Source organism: Stegastes partitus, unplaced genomic scaffold (assembly GCF_000690725.1).
Source record: "Stegastes partitus isolate 25-593 unplaced genomic scaffold, Stegastes_partitus-1.0.2 Scaffold55, whole genome shotgun sequence".
NCBI lineage: Eukaryota > Metazoa > Chordata > Actinopteri > Pomacentridae > Stegastes > Stegastes partitus.
In genome coordinates, this window is record NW_007577786.1 from 1,086,885 (window position 1) to 1,108,419 (window position 21,535).

Below are 21,535 nucleotides of genomic sequence, written 5' to 3' on the forward strand. Positions count from 1 at the left end.
AAAAACTCTGTGAGCGAGTGAACAGCAACCCAGTGACCTTAAAAGGCCACGTGGTCACGCTGGGGACTAAATGAGCGAGTGAAAGGGGGCTTTGGGGTTATCTCTGTGAAGCGCTGTTGTATTTATAGATCGTCTCAAAAAAGAATCACTGCCCCCTCACCCGCCTCCCCCACCTCATCCATCGTCCCTCCCCCATTTTCAATTAGCCCCTGATGGGTGGAGTAATGCAATCAGGAGTTACTACAGCTCACCCGCAGCCTCCTCTCTCAGTCTGCCCCAGACTCCGCACAGGCACAAACTCCTCAGACAGGAAGGTAAGATCCAACTCTGTCCAACTGCTCCACTCTCCATCCATTCACTCGTCCACCCTTCCACCCATTCATTCTTCTTCGCCGGTCCTTCACTCGCCATGTCTTCCATTCTCGGGGACGCTGCTGCTCCACCGTTGTTCTGGCATCCTCCTAGCTGCCTCCACACCCCACCTGCTTGTGTTCCCCCCCTTTTTTCCACCTGTTTCCACTATTTAACTACCTCTTCCATCGCCTCACTTTCTGTACAGTCTGTTTCAGAGGCAGACTTCTCCTATTTGTGTCCAAAAACATCTGCATATCTGTTGACTCCTGTCAGTAGAGTGCATTTCCAACCTTTTTCCCTCCTCCCTTCTTCCTCCCCTTCAGCAACACTTGCTATTAGAGTAGTAGTGACTTCTACTTTGCCAAGAAGCAGCTCTGCTCTGTTACTCTTATTTTGTTTTTTACATCATTTCGTGCAGTTCATAGCATCTTAGTGGGAGCTGTTCAGATCTCATGATCACAGCTACTACGGAGTTTGAAAAGTTCTCCAGATCTTTGCATAGTAGAGGAACATATATATATAATAGGTTGTAATTTCTCGGTTGGAAGAGGGATTTAAATTCGCATTGAGTTTAATGTGTAAACTGCAGTTCAGGACTGAATTACCAAACTTTCAAAATAGAGCCTAATTTGATTTGCCATTTTATTCCATTATCCACTTACCAGAATGTTGCCAGGGTCTCTTCGTAGTTATTTAATTGACAAGGAATTTCTGTTGCTTTAGAAAAGAAGAAAGCTGCAGTAAACAGGCAGCTTTGGGGTCTTCCTGAAGCAAATTTGCATTTCTCTGGATAGCAGGGCAACATTTTAGAAATAGCCCTCTACTTCTTTAAAACATCTGGAAATACGAGTACAAAGCTGTAAATTGCAGTTTTTCCTCTGAGCCTTCAGTAGCAAGTTTCGCAAGATGACTAAAACTCTTTTTTCAGCTTGACTAGTCCTGGAACATCACTGTAAATGTAATTACTTTTGCTGTATTTCATGCACAAGAGAGAGTCGATTGCCTGTGTGAGAACAATATCACACAAGCAGTTCTCTATGTGCTTTAAGAACTGGAAACGTCCGGACGGTTCATTTGCCGTCAAACTGGCTGGAGCTCAATTTGACTCCCAGATGAGTAGCATCAAAGAGACCCCAGAAGCTGGGAAACAGCTGCACGACATGTCCGAATAGCTGGAGGTTTTATTTGTGGCGGTTCAGATTATCCTTTTCTTATTTTTAGGAGTCTGATAAATCCTTATATAAGCTAGGTGAGTCATGGTGGGAGCAATGGACAATGAGGGAATGTGGGAGGGGTTGAGAATGCTCCGAGCAGAAAGGACGGGCAGATTAAACGTCTCAACTTAAGCCTGATAAAAGATACTAACCTCTTGAATGTCAGGAACATCACAAATCACCCAGTGATCTCGTTTTGGACCACTTGAGGTGGGGGGGATACACAGCGATCACAAATAGATCAAGGGGAAAGCCGAACAGGGAGATTAAGGTAATTACAACAGAGGAGAGCGGCTCAATTAAGAACAGAGATGCATGAAGTTAAGAGAAGAAGCAGAAAAGAATGAAACAGTGGTTAGGAGGGAATGTATGTGTGGGTTTCCCTGTTTTTTTTTCTTCCTTCACCCTCCTTATATGGTGGGAGAATCACTGGACACACAGTCACGTGAATAAATTAGGCTACACGTGAGTGAGTTGACAGAAAGGTTGAGTCGAATTGATTGTTACGCTGCACAAAAGTTGCTTTCTCCCTGTTTTTTGTCATACTGTACAATCTCTATGTCACTCACAGAATAATGGCACTCAAATAAATAGCTTGTACTATCCCTGGCCAGCAGAGAGTGAGAGTATTTAGGCACAGGTGAGATAACAGAGGGCTTAACAGGCAGACCACAAGCAGCTGCCGAACGCGAGTAGTCATTATTACGAGTGCTGTTGAAACCCACTTATACCGGGACGCACACGCTCACGTACACACAATGACAGGGGATACAGTGATCTGGTGCTGACAGCTGGAGGTGAGGTGATGGATGGGTCAGCGTACAGTGGCATAGTGCGCGTTGGTATGCAACGGGGCCAAAGTTGACTGTCTCTAAGCAGGACTGATAGGAGCTATTTATATCCTCCTCATCTGTCACCTTCTACTCCTGACACAGAACAAAATGAAGGACGGCTGAGAGATGGGAGAGGAAGATAAAAGAGGAAAATGGAAAAACCTCTGCACAGTGTAATGTGAAAGATCTTGATGCTAGGACACATCATTGGTTGGAATTTATAGTCTCAGAGAAGCTGCTCTCTTGTCAGATGAAAGATGGATTTGAACAGAGAAGCTAAATGTCAAAACTGTCCATAAGACTTGATTGACAGACTGGTTTCCCTCTCAGGTGAGCAACCCTGCGTCAACATGACCGAGCGCTACGACTGCCACTACTGCAAGGAGTCCCTGTTTGGGAAGAAGTATGTCCTGCGAGAGGAGAATCCCTACTGTGTGAAATGCTATGAAAGCCTGTACTCCAACTCCTGTGAGGACTGCAAGAAGCCCATTGGCTGCAACACCAGGGTGAGACACTCAGAAAAACAATACCATCTCTGTACCTTCCTGCGTGTTTCTCAGCATTGCTCTGACCGTCCGACTGATGTTCCTGCAGGATCTGTCCTACAAGGACCGCCACTGGCACGAGGACTGTTTCAAGTGCTTCCAGTGCAAGCGCTCCCTGGTGGACAAGCCGTTCTCCACCAAGGATGAGCAGCTCCTTTGCACTGAGTGCTACTCCAATGAGTATTCCTCCAAGTGCCATGAGTGCAAGAAAACCATCATGCCAGGTAGGAAGAAATTAAAGAGATACCAAAACAACAGACAGCAAAACGTAATTTCTGATCTGCAAAGAAATCAGTTTTTGTCACTCAGTTTGAAATCGATGCATTACATAAATATACACGTTTAGTTGTTTGTCCATCCAACAGTCATTTTTAAAGAACTTTCTCAGCCTAACACACTTTTAGTAACTTAGGACAAAGCCCCTATTAACAAAACACACACATAGAAAAGGATAAAAGAGAAAGAAAAAGAGTCAAAGCCAGAATGATTAGACAAAGGTCCTCTGTTACAGATAAAAACAAAAATGAACTGGATGTAAATTGTTGAAGTGGTTTTTATGATGATAATAATATTGGGTAATAAAACACAGGGGATATTGTTTAAGTACAACCAAAGAGACATGGACACCTATTTTGTTTGCACATTAGTAAGTAGAACTATAAAGTATGTCAGAGGATCCTTGTGTTATGAAGAACCTGGGACTGCAAAGATAAGAAACACAGACAAACAAACACATTGTCTTAATTTATTTTGTTCTGAAGGCTCCAGGAAGATGGAGCACAAGGGGAACAGCTGGCATGAGACCTGCTTCACCTGCCAGAGATGCCAGCAGCCCATCGGCACCAAGAGCTTCATCCCTAAGGAGAACAATAACTTCTGTGTGCCCTGCTATGAGAAGCAGTTTGCCATGCAGTGTGTGCACTGCAAGAAGGTAGGAGACTCCACTGTACAAACCATAATCTAAAGTGTAACTTATGAACAAAGATATACAATATGACCCTCCTGCTTCCTCTAACCAGCCCATCACCACTGGCGGGGTGACCTACCGTGACCAGCCCTGGCACAAGGACTGCTTCCTGTGCACTAGCTGCAAGCAGCAGCTTTCTGGTCAGAGGTTTACCTCCAGAGATGACTTTGCCTATTGTCTCAACTGCTTCTGCAACCTTTATGCCAAGAAGTGCGCCTCCTGCACCACCCCAATTAGTGGTAATCACTGATTATTGGTCTCTTTGAATCTGAAAAGGATTTATTGAAGGCAGGTTTCTCAGTTGCACTGACTTAGAATTGATTTTCATACTCAGGTCTTGGAGGCAGCAAGTACATTTCCTTTGAGGAGCGCCAGTGGCACAATGACTGCTTCAACTGTAAGAAGTGCTCCGTGTCCCTGGTCGGGCGTGGCTTCCTCACTGAGCGTGATGATATCCTGTGCCCAGAGTGTGGCAAGGACATCTAATTCAATCTGAGGGATGACCGATACATCTACCTGGATGAACATGTCATAATCAATGAATGACGAGCATAAAATAAATACCATTGGAGCGTTAGCAACCTTAGCATCACTATGAATGTACGTTGCTTAACGCTATGAAATACTAACAGTGTTATTTGAATTTACAAACATTATTCAAGTGAAATGTTCACTTCTGGAGAAAAAAAAAAGTCCTTACTAATAAAATACCTTTAGACACGAATGCAAAAACCTTTACCTATGAAACTGAAAATATGTTTGCAGCTAGTTTAAGAAACCTTCTGAAATAAATCTACAGTATTAAAGCACACTATCAGCTTCAAAGTGTGATAGTGATTATTGCTTTGTGCATGGATTAGCTTGATGCTGTAATTAGTTTGAGGTTTTGTGAATGGGTTGTGCTATAACCACTCAAATATTAATATTGCATCTTTATTCTTTTAAATGCTAATTGCAGTTGTGCGTGAAGTCATACATTTTCAGAGCTGCTAATCCAAAAAAAAAAAAAAAACAACTAACAAAAAAAAAAAACTGAGTTAGGTTAACATGTCTCTACCGATTACCAGAAAACACAGATGGCTGGGTGAAGGACCTCTTCACTACATTTTTCAGAGTGCATTGTGTACTTCATATGCTACAATACTGGAATTTCAAACATGGGCAACAAGGCTGCTGAATTTTCCATTTCAATAAAATCAACAAACAGGATTCAGTGTACTGAGAGTTTATTTTATAAAAGACTGTTGGTACAAACATGATACTGATTCAAAATGCTTCTTCCTGTGTGTTTTTGATGAGTATGTCTATATCAAAGACACTAACTGCAAATTATCCACAGCAATAAATATATTTCAAAAAGACAATTCTAGTGTAGTTCATTTTCCTTTCATTAATCAGAAATAATAAAAGGTGATATTCAAATACATAAATGTAAGTTATCCACTTCCTTTGTGACAAAATGGCAAACCATGAATGGAATATGATTAGGCTGTATATATTTATTACCATGTTATGCAACATGTGAGCAATATCAGACCAGACATATATTTAAAAACCCTGAACAACTTATGAAATAGCAAGACATCTGTGGAATGGAAAACACAAAGTATGAATATTCACCAATTACCAGGTTCAAAAACTTTAGAGTACACGCTACTTCTAAAATCTCAGGGTCAGCATATTTTGTGTTTTTTTATTCTTTCACAAAACACCAGAAACACAGAACTGTCTCACTGCCTTGGGTGTGTCCATCACCACCACAGTATGAGATTCCTTAGCATCTGTTTCAAAAAACACAACTCAACTGAGGCCTTTTTACCGAAACCAACTCATGCACAGAAACACAATATAAACAGCCACGATTCTATAAACGTCGCCTCGAGCGTTTTGTCCTCTAGAAGGTCGCCATGTGTCGATGTGAGCTGCTGATCGTTGATGGTAAGGGCACTTCAGGTTGTGGAGAGCAACAGGGAAGCTCATGACTTTAAAAGCGGGATGATCTCCTGAGCATCATCCCCATAGTGTCTGTTCTCAGAACTGAACCAGAGGAGCGAGGAGGCCTTGAGACACAACTAAAAAAAAAGTCTTCCACCTCTTTCTGCGAATCAATTACTGGGAAAACGGTGACAAAGACAGCTAAGGTAGAAGACACCAAAAGGTCAGGGATAGGAAGGGGAGTGAACTGTCCATCAGAGCCTGAGCTCCCATCAGGTCTGCATGAACAGGGGTCAGAGGTCAGGGCCACGTTACATGCTGGATCTTTTTCTTCACTTCTGGAGACTTCAGTTCATCCTGTAAAGTTGGAAAATGAAACATAAACAGGGATGAATAGCAGGTGGAAAAATAATCAATATGGTATATAATGCAAAGGCATAAATACAGCAAGCATTTATCAAAGCTTTGAATTCATAATAGTTTCCCTACCATGATTGCTTTGCTTATTACTGCATGTTACCAGCTTCTTCTAAAAACAATATTTTCGTTTTGTTATCTTCATTATACAGATCCACCTGGTGACTGGCAAGACAAATACGGTGCTGCCCCGTGTTAGTAATGTGTGGACACAAGATCAATACCACGAGTGACCGAGGCGAGGGAATTAGATAATTAAGTCATGGCTACAAGCTAATAAGGCTTGGGCTAATTGAATTGTGGCCACATCTTGATTACGGATGATCTCAAGATAGGGAAGCTTTTGTTTACTGACAACTTTGGGTGAGTTTCATCGGGCTGTTATTACACATGAAGCAGAGGTAAATTTAATTTTTATTTCTTTTCATGTTGGGATAAAACAAAGTGATATCCTGCAACCTATTTCTTGCAAGTTATGTAAGAACCATGGACAACAGTGTTTGTTGTGTGCCGCTCTGTTATAATCCTTAAACAGAGGGGAGGATATTGACACAGACGGAAGACGTCACCTCAAGTGATGTCAAAATGTATTCGTATGCCACATATCAAACAAGCACAGCCGACCGAAGTGCTGCACAGGCTTAAAGATGCGCTTTGTTTTCATGCTTGCTGAGGACATTCTATGAGACCAGCACAACTTTCTATGCTGTTATCTGCTGGGGACGGTTGACACCAATAGATTCTACAAACTTATACAGAAGGACAGCTCAGTGCTGGGGTTGGAGCTGGACAATTGACACACAGTAGCAGAGAAGATGATGTTTTCCATCATGGACAATGTTTGGTACCATCTGTATGTTTCAGCAAAGAAACACTAATGACAACATGCCTCCCTGAACATTGCATAAAGTCCTTCTCTCCCGTGGCCATTAATGTTACTATTTTTTTCTAAAATGTAATTTTAATTGTTAAATTTAAATTATTAATTTACTTCTATGGCTTCCACAGTTGTTGCAGCTGTAACAGAGATTAATTAAGTTGTTATTGTATGAAGAAACTGTGGCCATAATTCCATTTTACCCACATAGCAGGACTCTTCAGACAGAAGGTTCCCAGGAAATGGAAGGACGGTCAACAAGAAAGAGAGAAAATACAAACTATATAATATAATATAAGCTGTTTTGACACCAGCGATTATTACGAATGCTCTGCTAACTACATGTAAATAAAAATTGCTCTGTTTATGACAACAGTTTTTTTTGACAATCAGTTTGTATTTTTGGATACACACTGAGACCTTCCCTCTTCCCTGACCTGAACAGCTCCTTCTCTGTGCTGAGGGACCTCCTAAATGTACAAATTAAGCACCGCATACAATGCGTGTCAAGCTAAAGCCTCTTATAAATGGCAGCATCTCATGTGATAAGGTCAAATGTTAGAATCGCCTGACAACAAGCATTTGCTCAACAACAACAACAACAACAACAAAACAGTTTCCTCATGCTGTTTGATTTTGTATTAAAAGTTGTGGCCATGCATTAATAAAGCTGTGGCCGCAACTTCAATAATGCATTCACATGTTTTATTAAGTTGTGACCACGAGTTATTGATCTTGTGGCCAATATATAACATATTAAAGAATCACATGCATTCATCATACATTTCCTTTTAGGGCTTCATCATCTTCAAACATATAAGCAACACAACAACACAATATAATCAAATACAGACAACTTTTTTAGAAATGAATGAATGAATGAATGAATATGAACAATTGCAGAAACAAAGAAAAAAAGTTCCTACCGAGGTGTTTGCTTCTCGTTTGAGGTTTGTCGTGTCTGTGCTACGATGACCAGACGAGGAGGAGGAAGAAGTAGTGTTGCCTGACAGTTTTCGGATGGGGTTGGAAAGATTCGCAGCAGGAGGAGGTTTTAATCTGTCAGTGATTCCTGCTGATGCTGTGGTTCCCTCTGGTTTCTTCACTTTTAGGGGCCCGGAGTAAGAAGACGTCCCATCAAAGACGATCAGAGGCCTTTTCCTATTGTGGTCGTTGCTGGAGCTGGAATTTACGACAGAATAATAATCAGCTGTTTCTCGCAAACTCATTTTAACATTAAAGGCTGCGTCTTTGTGCAGGCATGCAGCAAGACGTGTCGGTGACGTGTTGCATTGGACGAACAGGTGCAGGAGTGTGAGTTGCTGCCAATCTAACTGCATGCTGCAACCGTCAACCACCTGCTTGGTCAAAGCAGGTCAACAAGGTACCACACACTGTAAACGTCTCCACAATTATAGACACCCCTTTTGCCCCATTTACACCTGATCTGTATCGGCACACTTTATCTGGATACAGACATCTGATCTATGGGCGGCTTTACATTTCGACCTGGTGTTGCCTGCAAGTTGCTTTGATCTCAACATCCAGATCGGAGTCGACCCGATAGCGGAGTTGTTTTGGCCCAAAATGCTGTCCTTTGGTGCGTGCATGTCATGTCTCTGCTCTCCCTCCCCATATTTCTGTCAACAAACACACTGCTTGTAGGTCTTGCAAAGGACCTTTTTCCTTTTTCAAGAATGTGGTCATGGTGCACAGAAAGCTTTTACACCTGGCTGTAGTTCTATCACAATGCCAGCCAAATCACCTCCACATGCAATCCCACTGATCCGTTGACATTCCTGTCCAAATGTGGTCCACGTCCATTAAGCCTTTGGATTAACATATATTTCTCCATACCCAGATAAGTGAACCAGATACAGAGTCCTTGCTAATAGCAGGTGTACACAGAGTACTTGTTTCATCTATTGCTTACTCGTTTCAGTTTCATTATACACTTTAACCGGCTTCAAACACATTTGTATTGTGTTTATGACAGTAAGACAGAAGATTACTGAATGATTCTTGTGTGCAACAAACACATCCAACAGCTCGCAGCCTGAATTTAAGGCTTCTCTTTTATATTAGTGACTTTCTGTACAGGTCAGTGTCGGCACCAACAGCGACCTTAATAACAACTTACAAATCCACATTTATTACCCTGGACTAGGATTTAATGCCACTGTAATCCTGTGTCTGATGCCACTTTACCTTCAAATACATACATCCATATGGTGCTTATTTCATTTAGCGTTAATATCTGTGAGGTAGCCGGTGTAATGTGATCAGTATTGGGAGAAGAAAGGAGGACTGATGCATGCCTTAATGCAGTTTATAATTATATTAAATTACATGATCAATAAGGTTTGCAAAAGCAGCACCAGGTTCACAAAATTTCTGTGGCTGCAACGATCAACATCACATATGAAAGAGAATCTTTGATTTCACTGGACTGCTTGACTAATAACTAACCTACAAGTGTGTCAAAATTGATCTGAGCAGATCGAAATGGTCGAATGGCTTCAGCAGCGGCTACATTTTTTAATTACTGGCCCTTGAAAATGAAAAAAAGGACAACTTTTTAAAATGACGGTGGACCCCTCGGAAGCTCCTGTAAGCGTCTCTTTGTGGTCATAAATTAGCGGTAATTGTAAATGATGTAGAGACAGGCTAGATCGGGATCTAACAGCAGGTCAGTGAGCAGTGAGCGCCATCACAGCTGTCAGGATATTTGTGTTTTACTGTTGAAGTATTAGTCAGATCATCACACATGGACAGAATTTTCACAGTGGAAAATATGTAGGAAAATGTAAATAAACTAGACTGTTTATTATTTGGACAGCTTGAGAAGCTGCTGTTAGTTAGATGAGGTCTTTTGTTTGTGGATGTTTTTTTCCAATCTGGATGATAAATATGGTGCTGTGGTTGTCTCAGTCACTGTGGTGTGCATGTCTGAGTGAAGCCACAGGGAGTCTTGACGTGACGTATGTGTGAATGATAGAATACCGTCACTTTAACACACTGAGAAAGCAGTAATGTCACGCATCCTGTGTCTGCAAAGAGCTTCTGTTCTGTTACAGAGACTCTGGGACAGAGTTTGACTGACAGTTACAATCAAACACTGGGCAGCAGAGTTAACAGAGCCTCTTCATCAGCACTGCATGAACACATGCCAAGACTTCAGCGCGATAAACAAAGTGCCAAAAGGTCGAACCATCAAAGAGGAAACTTCTCAGAGCTGCACAGCTCTCAGGACACAGGCTGAACAGCTTGCCGACATCTTCACTGACATGTTCGGCCTGTCACCGTCCCAGCAGCTGTCTGCACCGGCTTCAAGTCCACCAGCATCACAGCTTCACTGAAGCACTCAGCTGCAACCAGCTACAATCACTTCTGCACAGTCGCATTAGCAGCTCTAAGAGGCCCAAACACAGTGAACTGCATGTAGAACATAGAACCAGGACTGTTCACAGCACTCGCACACTTCACATTAGAAAAATAAAGGAGCTAACTGGAACCAAACTTTGTTCTTTGCAGTGTTGCCATTGAAGAAACACTCTTAGTTTTGCAAAGAACCTTTTAGCAAGAGGTTCTTTGAACAACTACCTACTCGAGTCATTTTGATCAATTATTGGCTCCTTTTTCACAATTTCTGAGTAATTTTGGACATTTTTTTGTGTCCTTTTGATAATTTGTTGAGTTATCTTGGACAATTTTGAGTTGTTTATGCCATTTTTTAATTTACTTTTGACATTTTTTTGATATTTTGATAGCAGGACTTACAATCATTTCATAATAATTGTTTAAGAAAGTTTTAAGCAAAAAAAAAAAAAGTCAAATGTAGCAATGTGCAGCATTTCTGGGTCTCATCTCTTTTATCATATTTAATATTCTGGGTCCAACATGTTACATGATGTCATCTTGGGATCTGGAAATTTGTGACGGGTATTTCTACCTGTTTTCTGATGTTTTATAGACCAAATAATTCACCGATAATGGAAATAAACATTACTTACGACATTAATATGCTATCCCCTGCCACCAAACCAAATACCTCCAATAAAAATGAAGACTGTTTAGTACTTAAAAGACCCACAATAAGTATGTGAAGAATCACTCATGAGCAAAAGAGATTCTTTAGTTGGTGATGGTGCTGTGAAGAACCAGAGAGCCTTCTGAAGAACAACTTAAGAGCTATTATTTTCCTGAGAGCAGTCGAAGGATTCTGTTCATGCTGCAAATACCATGACTGCATACTGACTGCTGCTTCCATCCCTTCTCTGCTCTACAATTCATTCTGTACATACATTTAACTATACCTTTTTTCTGTATGCTGTTTGGTTTGTTGCTGAACCACATTTGGCTGCACTGCTGCTCATCTGTGTGCAGTGACAGTAAATTTATATGTGTGTTCCTGCTCTGACAAGGCCCCGCCCCTCACCTGACACAAACCAGAAAACAGGTTGTTCTGCCTTACAGACAAGAGACAAACAGACGAAAAGGTTCACATTTAGACCAAAACCACCACTTCCACTGAGACTGAAGAGATCACTGGGATTACTGGGAATGAAACACGGGAAATACTGAAGGTACTGAAATGCTGCCATTTCAACCTGCTGCTAACTTCACATTTTGAACCAGTTTTGAAGTTTTCAAGGAAAAGGGTGTGACAGCTGCTACGTGGTCTAGTTTTTCTTCTTGGAGCCGTCTACTTGCTGTGTTTTCAGCTTGACTCGGGGACTAAATGGCTTCCAGATTAGAGGAGGATCTCTGCTGTCCTGTCTGCCATGAGATCTTTAAGGATCCTGTCATTATGTCATGTAGCCACAGCTTCTGTAAAGTCTGCCTGCAGAGCTGGTGGGCACAGAGAGAAAAACGTAACTGTCCACTTTGTAAAAAAAAATCCACAAAGGATATACCATCTCCAAACTTGGTGTTAAAGAACCTGTGTGAGAGTTTCATAGAGGACAGAGGTCTGAGATCCTCAGAGGCTCTCTGCAGTCTGCACTCTGAGGGATTCAAACTTTTTTGCCTGGATCATCAGGAGCTACTATGTGTCGTCTGCAGAGATTCCGAAAAACACAACCAGCACAGATGCAGACCCATCGATGAAGCTGCACAACAACACAGAGAGGAACTTCAGGAAACTCTAAAGCCCTTAAAGGAGAGGTTAAAGGCTACTGAAAGAGTTAAAGTGCAGATTGCTCAAACAGCAGCACATGTTGAAGTCCAGGCTCGACTTACAGAGAGGCAGATTAAGAAGCAGTTTAAGAAGCTTCACCAGTTTCTAGCAGACGAGGAGGAGGCCAGGGTGGCTGCACTGAAGAAGGAAGAGGAGCAGAAGAGTGGGAGGATAAAGGAGAAGATGGAGGCTCTGATCACAGAGATAGCAGCTCTTTCAGATACAGTCAGAGCCACAGAGGAGGAGCTGAGAGCTGAAGACATCTCATTCCTGCAGAACTATAAGGCTGCGGTGGAAAGAGTCCAGCGCTGCCCCCTGCTGGAGGATTCTCAGCTGCTCTCAGGAGCTCTGATAGATGTGGCCAAACACCTGGGCAATCTGACCTTCAACATCTGGAACAACATGAAGGAAATGATCCACTACACTCCTCTGATTCTGGACCCAAACACTGCAAATCCAGAACTTATCCTGTCTGAAGATCTGTCCAGTGTGACACGAAGAAGGAGGCAGCAGCTTCCTGACAACCCGGAGAGGATTAAAAACTTCTGGTCTGTCCTGGGCTCTGAGGGCTTTAACTCAGGGACTCACAGCTGGGACGTCAAGGTTGGAGATAGTACAGAATGGGCACTGGGTGTTTTAGCAGAGTCTGTCCAGAGGAAGGGATTCATACAGTCTGGATTATGGACAATAGGTTTGTCTTTAGGTCAATGCAGAGCAGTGTCCCCATTACATCCTCCCATATTTCTCCGATGGAGGAAGACAGTAGAAAGGATCAAAGTAAATCTGGACTGGAACAAAGGGTTGCTGACGTTCTCTGATCCTGACACTAACACACACATACACACCTTCACACACTGTTTCACTGACAAGATGTTTCCATACATTAACACTTGGTTGAATCAGCCACTGACGGTTTTACCAGTAAAGGTCTATGCGAGTGTGGAACAACACTAAAACGTCATTATTTATCATGATAAAGATTCATTATTACATCCAGAGCTGCAGTTGACAATTATCTTTATGACTGATTCATCTGATGATCATTTTCCTGATTGATCAATAGACTGATTGGTCTACAGCACATCAGTAAACAGTGAAACATGTCCACATAAGTCACATAGACCTGTGTTTTTTTTTCCAACCAACAGTTCAGAACCTTAACATATTTAATGAAAGACAAAAAAGAAGAAAATTAAACAGCTGAGCGCAAATGGGATCAATGATGAGTCACTGCGTGTCAATTCAGACAGAGTTCAGGAGATGTGTTGCTGCAATGTCTTAGATTTTGTTTAATCTTCATAAATGAGTTCATTGGCGCCAAAAACTAAGTGCCATAAAACATTGTGGCAGAACTTTGAGAATGTCATATATTTTTTTTACACCTGGAAAATTCTCTGTTTTGAATAAAACAACAACAAAAACATTATAGCTAGGAAGCAATTTTACATTCAGTACGACAAACTGAGCTTCATATGTTGTTACAGCTAAACATGGAGACAACATGAAAGCAACCTGTAATGTTGCACACATGATGATAACGTATACACCTGTACACACACCTCATCTGGTGGTCATCACAATGAGTCAGCACCATTTTGGCATGTCAAAAAAAAAACAAATAAACAACCTGTACATGTCATACTACACAAAAATACAATTCTTCTGATGTTAGAGGTCTCAAAAGTCAATGAAATATTCACCAGATACTGTGTTATTCATAGGAAATATGGGGCTTTCTGGGGCCCTTGTTTGAAAATTGTGCACTTCCCCATTTTCCAGGGCCTGTAATTAAAGAATTGGATTTTTAACAGGGTTTATTTGGGTATGGGTTTGACATGCTTTGTTTCATGATGTTCATTCTGTTGTGGCGGTGCTGTGTGTTGGAACGACTAATAATTATGTCAAAAAGAACTGATTGAATTTAATAAAATTTTGCATGCTTTTATATTTGTGTTACTATTTTTGGTTTTGAGCACAGCCACAAGTTCAAATTGCCCCAAGGATGATGAAAACCCACATGAGTGGATTGAACATTGCTCTTACCATATGTGTAATAAATACCAAACTTTAAATAAAAGATTTCCCTCACAATGGTGTGAATGATTTTGACTTGAGAGAACATGGAAATATTTTGTTCTACTTTTAGCAACATGAGCTGCTCTACGCCGAGTCTGGGACACATGACTACACAATAACGTCCATGTGGACCGGTACCTGTCTGAGCCGTGACCGTCAGCTGTCCGCCTCCCTCGGCTCTTCTCCATCTTCCTCCCCCAGCGGCTGTTGGGTAACGTCCTCTGCGGCAGCGGGATGACATGCTGGAGGTACAGCTCTGTGAGCCGGTCCCTGCTCCCACAGTCTCTGGCACTGACATTTTTCTGACTCGGAAAAAACAAACACTATTAGCTCACCTCAAAATGTCACACATGAGTCTTTAACTAAGGTTGAGAGAAGTGCTGCACAGACAGATAGCTAGCCGGTATGCTAATTTCTTAGTATTCTTCATTTATTTCCACATTAAATAACACATCCCACGTTTCTCTGTAAATGGTGACTCACCTCACTTAAAATTAGCTGCATAAAGTCTTGAGACAACAGTTCAGGGTGCAGTAACAGATCCACATCTGAAGTAGAAACAGCTTTTCCGTTTTGTCCCGTGGAAGTCGCCATGTTGGCTGCTCTTCTTCTTCTTCGTTGGTTTTTACGGCAGCTGACGCAGCAGCATCATCATCACTGCTGCCTCCTAGTGGATGAACATTCTGAAGGTGAGTTTGTTGTTAGTTTTTTTAAATTTTAAAAACAACATTTGACTACACTGTCTCAGCTGTCTCAGATACACACTTTCTGTTGCACTCTTTACTTTTTTATTTCTTTTTTTCCACGATACTTTTCATTGCTATGTCCAGGTGTCTTCCTTTTCATTTTGACACCGGTGATTGTCTTTTCAGCAGCTTAAAGCCTCTCTTTGGAGACGCAAAACATTCCTTGATGCAGGTAAAACCCTGTAGTAAAAAAAAAAACAGTTATTAAAAAATATTTTGTAGCATCTCGTTTTACTTCCAAGGTCTCTCTTTATTTACAGTCAATCTTTGGTTCAATGATTATAGAGGTCGGTTGTTTGTTGGTGTCTGATGTGTAATAGATTTGTCAGGGCACTTGATTGATAGTCTGAATTGACACATTTTCTAATTAAAAAGCCCATCTTGTGAAAATGTACAAGTTTACAATTTTATTTTTGGGCTTCACTACAATATGTATATATATTTCATTACTCAAAAATCACATCATTTTTCCGATACTCCAGATTGTTGCAGCATGTTTTCTCAGCGTCTGTCTGAAACGCTACGTTTTTAGTTTCTGTCTCTTTAAGGCGTCTTCTGAATAAAGCTTTGTTTGCTCTGATTGATGCCAAACACGTCCTAATAGTTGACATACGGAGCCTTAAGTTTGTAAAAGCTTATCTCAAAGGGTCATGAATTTCTACATGTCAGTGATCAGTGGTCACATGCAGGAGGGAGTTAAATATCTGTATTATTCCCCAGTCAGACCTTAAGAAACCTTTATAATGAAGAGCAAAACATCTTGAACTAGAATGTCGTTCCAGGGTTTTAACCCCTCAAAGCCCCTTTTCTGCTAAAGTAGGCTGTAAAGTGGACTAACATTTTTATTTTTTTTTTCACATAACGCAGAATTAAATTAAGTTTATCTGAATTTAGTGAACAAGTAATATTAATGCCTTTGCTTTAGGCTAGATGTGCTAAAATCATTCAGTAGTTCAAATAAACAGTTTGCATTGCTGCCACTTGATTTTAAAGAAACTTTAAAGTTTTTTTTGTTTTTTTTTTTCAACTTAATTATCTATTTTACCCAAACATCAAAAGTCAAACATGATTTTGTCATTAAACTTACATTAAACCTATTTGAAGAAAATAGTGGTTAAGTTGCAGCAGACAAAATTAAAGAAATGTGGACATAAGGCGCGTGACGCAAAAGGAGTAGCAAACTTAATTTTTTGCACTTTTGCTGAAATTACAATAGCAATTTTAAGTAATTTCAAGTTGACAGAGTCCACAAAAGTAAACTTCTATTGACAAAGCAAAGAAATAAGTGAGATTGATTTGAAACAGTCCTTTACTTGGACTACGGCTAAAATGAACTTTTTACAGTGCAACGTGAGTCCACATCCTCCTCATTAGAAGGAGCCAAACATGTTAATCTTTACTGTCCTGAACTAATATGTTTACCAGCTACCAATAAAAGTAACTCAGCTGGGAATGTAGACGAGCATGGAGTCCATCCTCCTGTCATCTTTGCAATTAAATTACAAGTTGCATCCAGGACTAGGTTAACTAAGTTAGGACTGTAATGTGATCTGAAACACACAAACATGAGCTCTGAATCTAGGTAAGGAAGGTTGTGACTCGCATGTCACATATTGGCACACATGTAAATCTGTCGTATGGAACTCCATTTATTCTTGTTCTTGTGTTTAATTAGAACTGCTTTCCTTCATTCTCCAGCCTCCTTGTGTGTGATAAAGAAAACCTTTTCTGAATTACTCACACAAAACAGCGGTGGGAAGGAATTTTTGGTTTTCTGTGTGCATCAACTTATATTGTGTATTATAGTGATCTAATAAAGTGTACACCCCTTTTCCGTCAATCAAAAATAATGATAATAAATATATATGTATGTGTGTGTGTTTGGAGGAAAACATAAACTTTGCTTATACAAAATAACTTTATTTAAATTCTCTTTTGTATTTTAATAATTTTCCCGTGCTTTAATGGAAACCTTGTAAGTTTTCCTTTAAATCACGTGTAAATACATCATCAGTGTGTGTATGACTAAAAGTTACTTCGCTTTGTACCCCATACAAAGAGATGAACATTAAAAAGTGTTAGCAGGGACTTATGTACATTCACATAGAATAATAAATACGAACAATTTGTTTTCTATCTGCATCTGAAACTAGAAAAAAAAAATGTAATTTTGCACAGAAAGTAAACGTGCAATCATGATTTTATTTAATGTTTTATATCTTCCCTGACTCATTTGGGTTTCAGGTCAAAACCTACAGACAGATCTTGACAGATCTCTGACATTTTCTGTGAATTCCAAATAAGTATTTTAAATGTAAGGATTTCACTCCTTCTTCTTTTCTTCTTTTTGACTCATAAGACAGTAAACTAAACATTCTGTCTGTCTGAGGAGCTTTGAAGCTTTGATGGGAACATCTTTTGAGCATTTTATCATTTTCTAAATTAATTCAAAGTATATTACTGTTACCAGACTTCAGTATCATGGCTCCAGATCTCTGTACGACTGGTTCAGTGATTTAAACTGAAAGAATAAATGAAGCAAAAGGACAACTCAGTGTATTAATAAAGCAGCACCATGTTCCCATTTACAGAAGTACAACCTCTAATTGTTTGCTGAGGCTGCCAATATTCGTAAAAATGTTTTTGCGTATACAAATATTAAATGAATGCAGTAATAATTTAACAATAATAAAGTGCTACATATATTTAGAATGTTACACACAGCTTAAAGTATTCACGTTTCCTCCTAAATAGGAAAAGTTTTTTGTGCAGGCCTTCTTCTACCAATGGGGTTTTTGTTTGTTTGTTTGTTTGTTTTTTTGCTTTATTTCCCTGCATATTTGATGTGCACTTTACATACAGTGCTAGAACATGTTTTTCCTCCAATCACTCCACTCTTTCAATGTAACCTCAATCAAAAACTATATTTATTTACCTGGTTTCATCTTCCATGACATGAAAATGCATTTAAGGAAACATTCATTCCACAATAACCGAAACATTTAATTGCTGACACATTCATGGATTTTTTTTTTTTAAAGAAAATAAAGTTTACTTAACATTAATACTGTATGCTTTTTTTTTTTTCCTGTAACTCATCACATGACTGACAACAGAATTATTATCACCACCACAATTCAGCTGCTTTCAACTGGAAATCGACTTTACAGCCCGAAAGACAGAATAACAATTCAGCGACGATATATGAAACAGAGAAGTAAACCGACAACGAAAGGTATAAAACAGCTTGAGCGGCAGCAAGTTTCAGAAAGTAGAATGGTCCCGAAGCGAAGTCAAGAATACTTTGAGACTGAAAACGTATGAATGTATGGAAACAGCAGAAGAAACGGCCTCACTGCGAGGTCATTTCACTTGACCTTTGGAATGTCTCACATCCTCAGCAGATGGAGCCACAAAACTGTAGATGTTCACATTTTTATTTTTGTGAGAACTTAAAGGAGGTGCTGGCTGAAAAGTTTAGACTGAATGTTTTTGTCACTTCATTCAACTGCTTATTTTAAGGGTATGCAAGAGCTTCACACAGCTGATTGTGTTTCACTGCACACATAAATGTTGCTGGGCCTCACTCTTCTGTGGCTCCTGCCCGGCACTCTGGGACACAGTCTGCAGCTTTTGGGAATGAACTCCTGACAGGCCTCCCTGAACTTTCTGATCCTCCAGCAGTAGATGACGGGGTTAAAGACTGTCTTCAGGTAGCTGAGCCACAGAGCTCCGATGCTGATGGGGTAGAAGACGGAGCTGTAGTAGAACTGCCGGCTGAACACGGCCAGCAGGCTGACCACCGTGTGAGGCAGCCAGCACACCGAGAAGCCGACGAACAGGATGAGGATGGTGGTGAAGGCTCGGGTTTTGAAGCTCATGTCCACCTTGATCTGAGGCGGCCGCTGCAGCCCGGTGAGTCTCATTTTGCTGACTTGGTTGAGGGCCGGCAGGCAGGAGTGCTCACTGGTGTGGTTGTGGATGCGCAGCGTGTTGCGGCGCACCGTGTTGAGGATGCACATGTAAGAGTACAGCATGACGGTAAACGGCACAAAGAACACTGCCACTGCCAACAGCACTGTGTATCCGCGGTCTGCCAGAGACTCGCTGTATCCCAGCACGCACTGCGGCGCCCAGGCGCCCCCGACGCCTGCTGCGCCCGTCCTCCAGCCGACCACCGACGGCAGGGACACGCACAGGCTCAGAATCCACGAACCCGCGATCAGCAGTTTAGCCCTGTGCGGGGTCAGCTTGTCCTGCCGCTGCACAATGATGAGGAAGCGGTCCACGCTGATTATGAGGAGGATGGACACCCCCTCCAGCACAAACAGCCAGTACAGCATGATGGAGGCCCGGCAGAACCCGCTCCCAAAGCTCCAGTCAGCGGTGGCCACAGTGACGGCAGTGAAGGGCATGCACAGCAGGGAGAGCATAATGTCAGAGAAGGCCAACGTGGCGAGGAGGAGGTTGATAGCAGAACGCATGGCAGGTTTCTGGTAAACAATCAGACACACGATTGCGTTGCCGAGGAAACCGATAGTAATCATAAAGATCATTATGGCTGCCAGGGTCACACGCAGAGTGACTGATATGAGAGGAGGCGAAGCTTCTGACGGCTGGATTTCGGCCGCTTCCTCCGCATTGTTTGGCTCCATGAAGTCACACTCCGCCAGCAGGCTTTCATTATTAAAAGCCATAGCAGCTGTTATCAAGGAATATCAGCCCAGGAGAAGGTGAGCATGTTGTGGCGGTGCACAGATGAAGCTGTGTTCCATGGCAATACCTGGAATAGACAGACAAGAAGACCCACGTAAGACATTTTGCAAAACTGATCTTGTAAAATACACACAAGAGATCAAACCTGACAAAGTGTGCGCTCGATGCAGTTACACGACTGTGCTGTCTGACTCTTGAAAAGCTGTGATAAACAAGACCACAGGAAAAAAAAAAGCGACGAATGCATCACCAGACAGTCACCGCTGATCTATTCGTCAGTGCTAATTGTAAATACGAAACAGTGAGAGGAGGAATGACGTCCACATGATGCTGAAGGAGTTATATAAGAAACGGGACCACACCGGGAGTTACAGTCACACAGGACGGAGAGGTGTTGGTCGGCAGGCAGGTTGATGATTAACAGTCGAGCTGTAACGTTTCACACATGAACAGAAACACACACATTTACACAACAGCCAGGGTGTCGTCAACTGTCAGCTGAAGCAGACGCCCTCTCTCTCTCTCTCTCTCTCTCTCTCTCTCTCTCTCTCTGGGTTAATACTTGAGACGCTGATGCAACCTTGATAAAGCAGAAGTCTTTTCACACAGGACACGTCTGTTGCCATGGTTTCCCCTTCCCGCGCCGGATGATGGGACGGAAGGTGTTTAAGCTTAACTGCATGATGAGTTCATTAAGGCATTCCCACATGCGGTCCTACAATGTGGACAGGTAATTAGCAGCTGAAGAGGAAGACCCAGAGAGGAGTAATTTGTCTGTGTTGACTTACAGCGTTACCACCTGGATCTACGAGGCCTTAATAGCAGCAATGTGACACAATATGGCAGCAGGTGTTACAAATACCAACGGCTCCGTTCTGCTCCGTCTGAATTGGAAGCAGCTAAATGGAATCCAGCCATTATTCATTTTATAATACAAATGCCAGAATGTCTTGAAAGGTTGGGATATGGTTTCAGTGACAGTGCTCGTCTTAGTTGCGCTAGCATCAGTAACGTCTGTAATCACAATCAAAAACATTTTGTCTGTCAGTGAGAGATTTTATGTCAGAATGACCCTAAAACAAGACGACCCAGGTTGTCTCGTCACACATCAGTTCACCCAAACAGGTAAAAAAAAAAAGAAAACAAACAATCCCTTCAGTGACTGTAGCTACATTCTGCCATGAAACGCCTCATAAGCCACTGCACAGTGTTGCTGCTTGTTGCCACGGCAACAAGGTCACCAGTTCCATGGCAACAAGCAGCCCCTACTCTCATCCCCCCGTAAAAGTGTACGAAATGTTTGTTTTTTTGTATGAGGATTTATCTTCAAGGTTTTTTTTTTTTTCTAAGAAATTAATCTCAACCACATGACTAATAATTCAAAACAAAATAATAAGCAAATGAGGAAGACTTAATGAAATGTGAATAAGGATTTCTGGCTTACATTTTTTTTGTATTGACAGATAACATGTTTATTAGGTCACATGTAGAAAATAAATAATTATTTTTTTAATTTTTTAAATGAACAAAGGTGCAGAGCAGGTGTCTTTCCACGGCTCCGTATAAAGCTGGTATGATGACACAGTAATAGAGTAAAATTACAGCCTGAGAAAATCTAAATAATACATTTTTTATTATGGTGAAAAAAAGACTGAATTAAACGCCTCAAGTCCTTT

General features: G+C 41.3%; 4 protein-coding genes across 4 annotated transcripts; 2 read left to right on the forward strand and 2 right to left on the reverse strand.

The window, feature by feature from the left end:
* The first annotated feature begins 237 nt into the window (after positions 1-237).
* On the forward strand, positions 238-5,122 carry fhl2a (four and a half LIM domains 2a). The gene is made up of 6 exons (XM_008275600.1): positions 238-314; positions 2,732-2,907; positions 2,996-3,170; positions 3,708-3,877; positions 3,966-4,152; positions 4,248-5,122. The coding sequence occupies exons 2-6, from the start codon at positions 2,752-2,754 to the stop codon at positions 4,397-4,399; spliced, it is 840 nt and encodes a 279-aa protein (XP_008273822.1). The 5' UTR covers positions 238-314; positions 2,732-2,751; the 3' UTR covers positions 4,400-5,122.
* Positions 5,123-15,001, reverse strand: LOC103352894 (ashwin). Its single transcript, XM_008275602.1, has 4 exons — positions 14,881-15,001; positions 14,536-14,699; positions 8,069-8,324; positions 5,123-6,205 (listed from the first exon to the last, which is right to left on the reverse strand). The coding sequence occupies exons 1-4, from the start codon at positions 14,989-14,991 to the stop codon at positions 6,149-6,151; spliced, it is 588 nt and encodes a 195-aa protein (XP_008273824.1). The 5' UTR covers positions 14,992-15,001; the 3' UTR covers positions 5,123-6,148.
* Positions 11,046-13,502, forward strand: LOC103352892 (zinc-binding protein A33-like). Its single transcript, XM_008275601.1, has one exon. The coding sequence runs from the start codon at positions 11,884-11,886 to the stop codon at positions 13,273-13,275; it is 1,392 nt and encodes a 463-aa protein (XP_008273823.1). The 5' UTR covers positions 11,046-11,883; the 3' UTR covers positions 13,276-13,502.
* Positions 15,002-18,679: 3,678 nt separating the features above from the next.
* On the reverse strand, positions 18,680-19,840 carry LOC103352895 (high-affinity lysophosphatidic acid receptor-like). The gene has a single exon (XM_008275603.1). The coding sequence runs from the start codon at positions 19,838-19,840 to the stop codon at positions 18,680-18,682; it is 1,161 nt and encodes a 386-aa protein (XP_008273825.1).
* Positions 19,841-21,535: the final 1,695 nt, after the last annotated feature.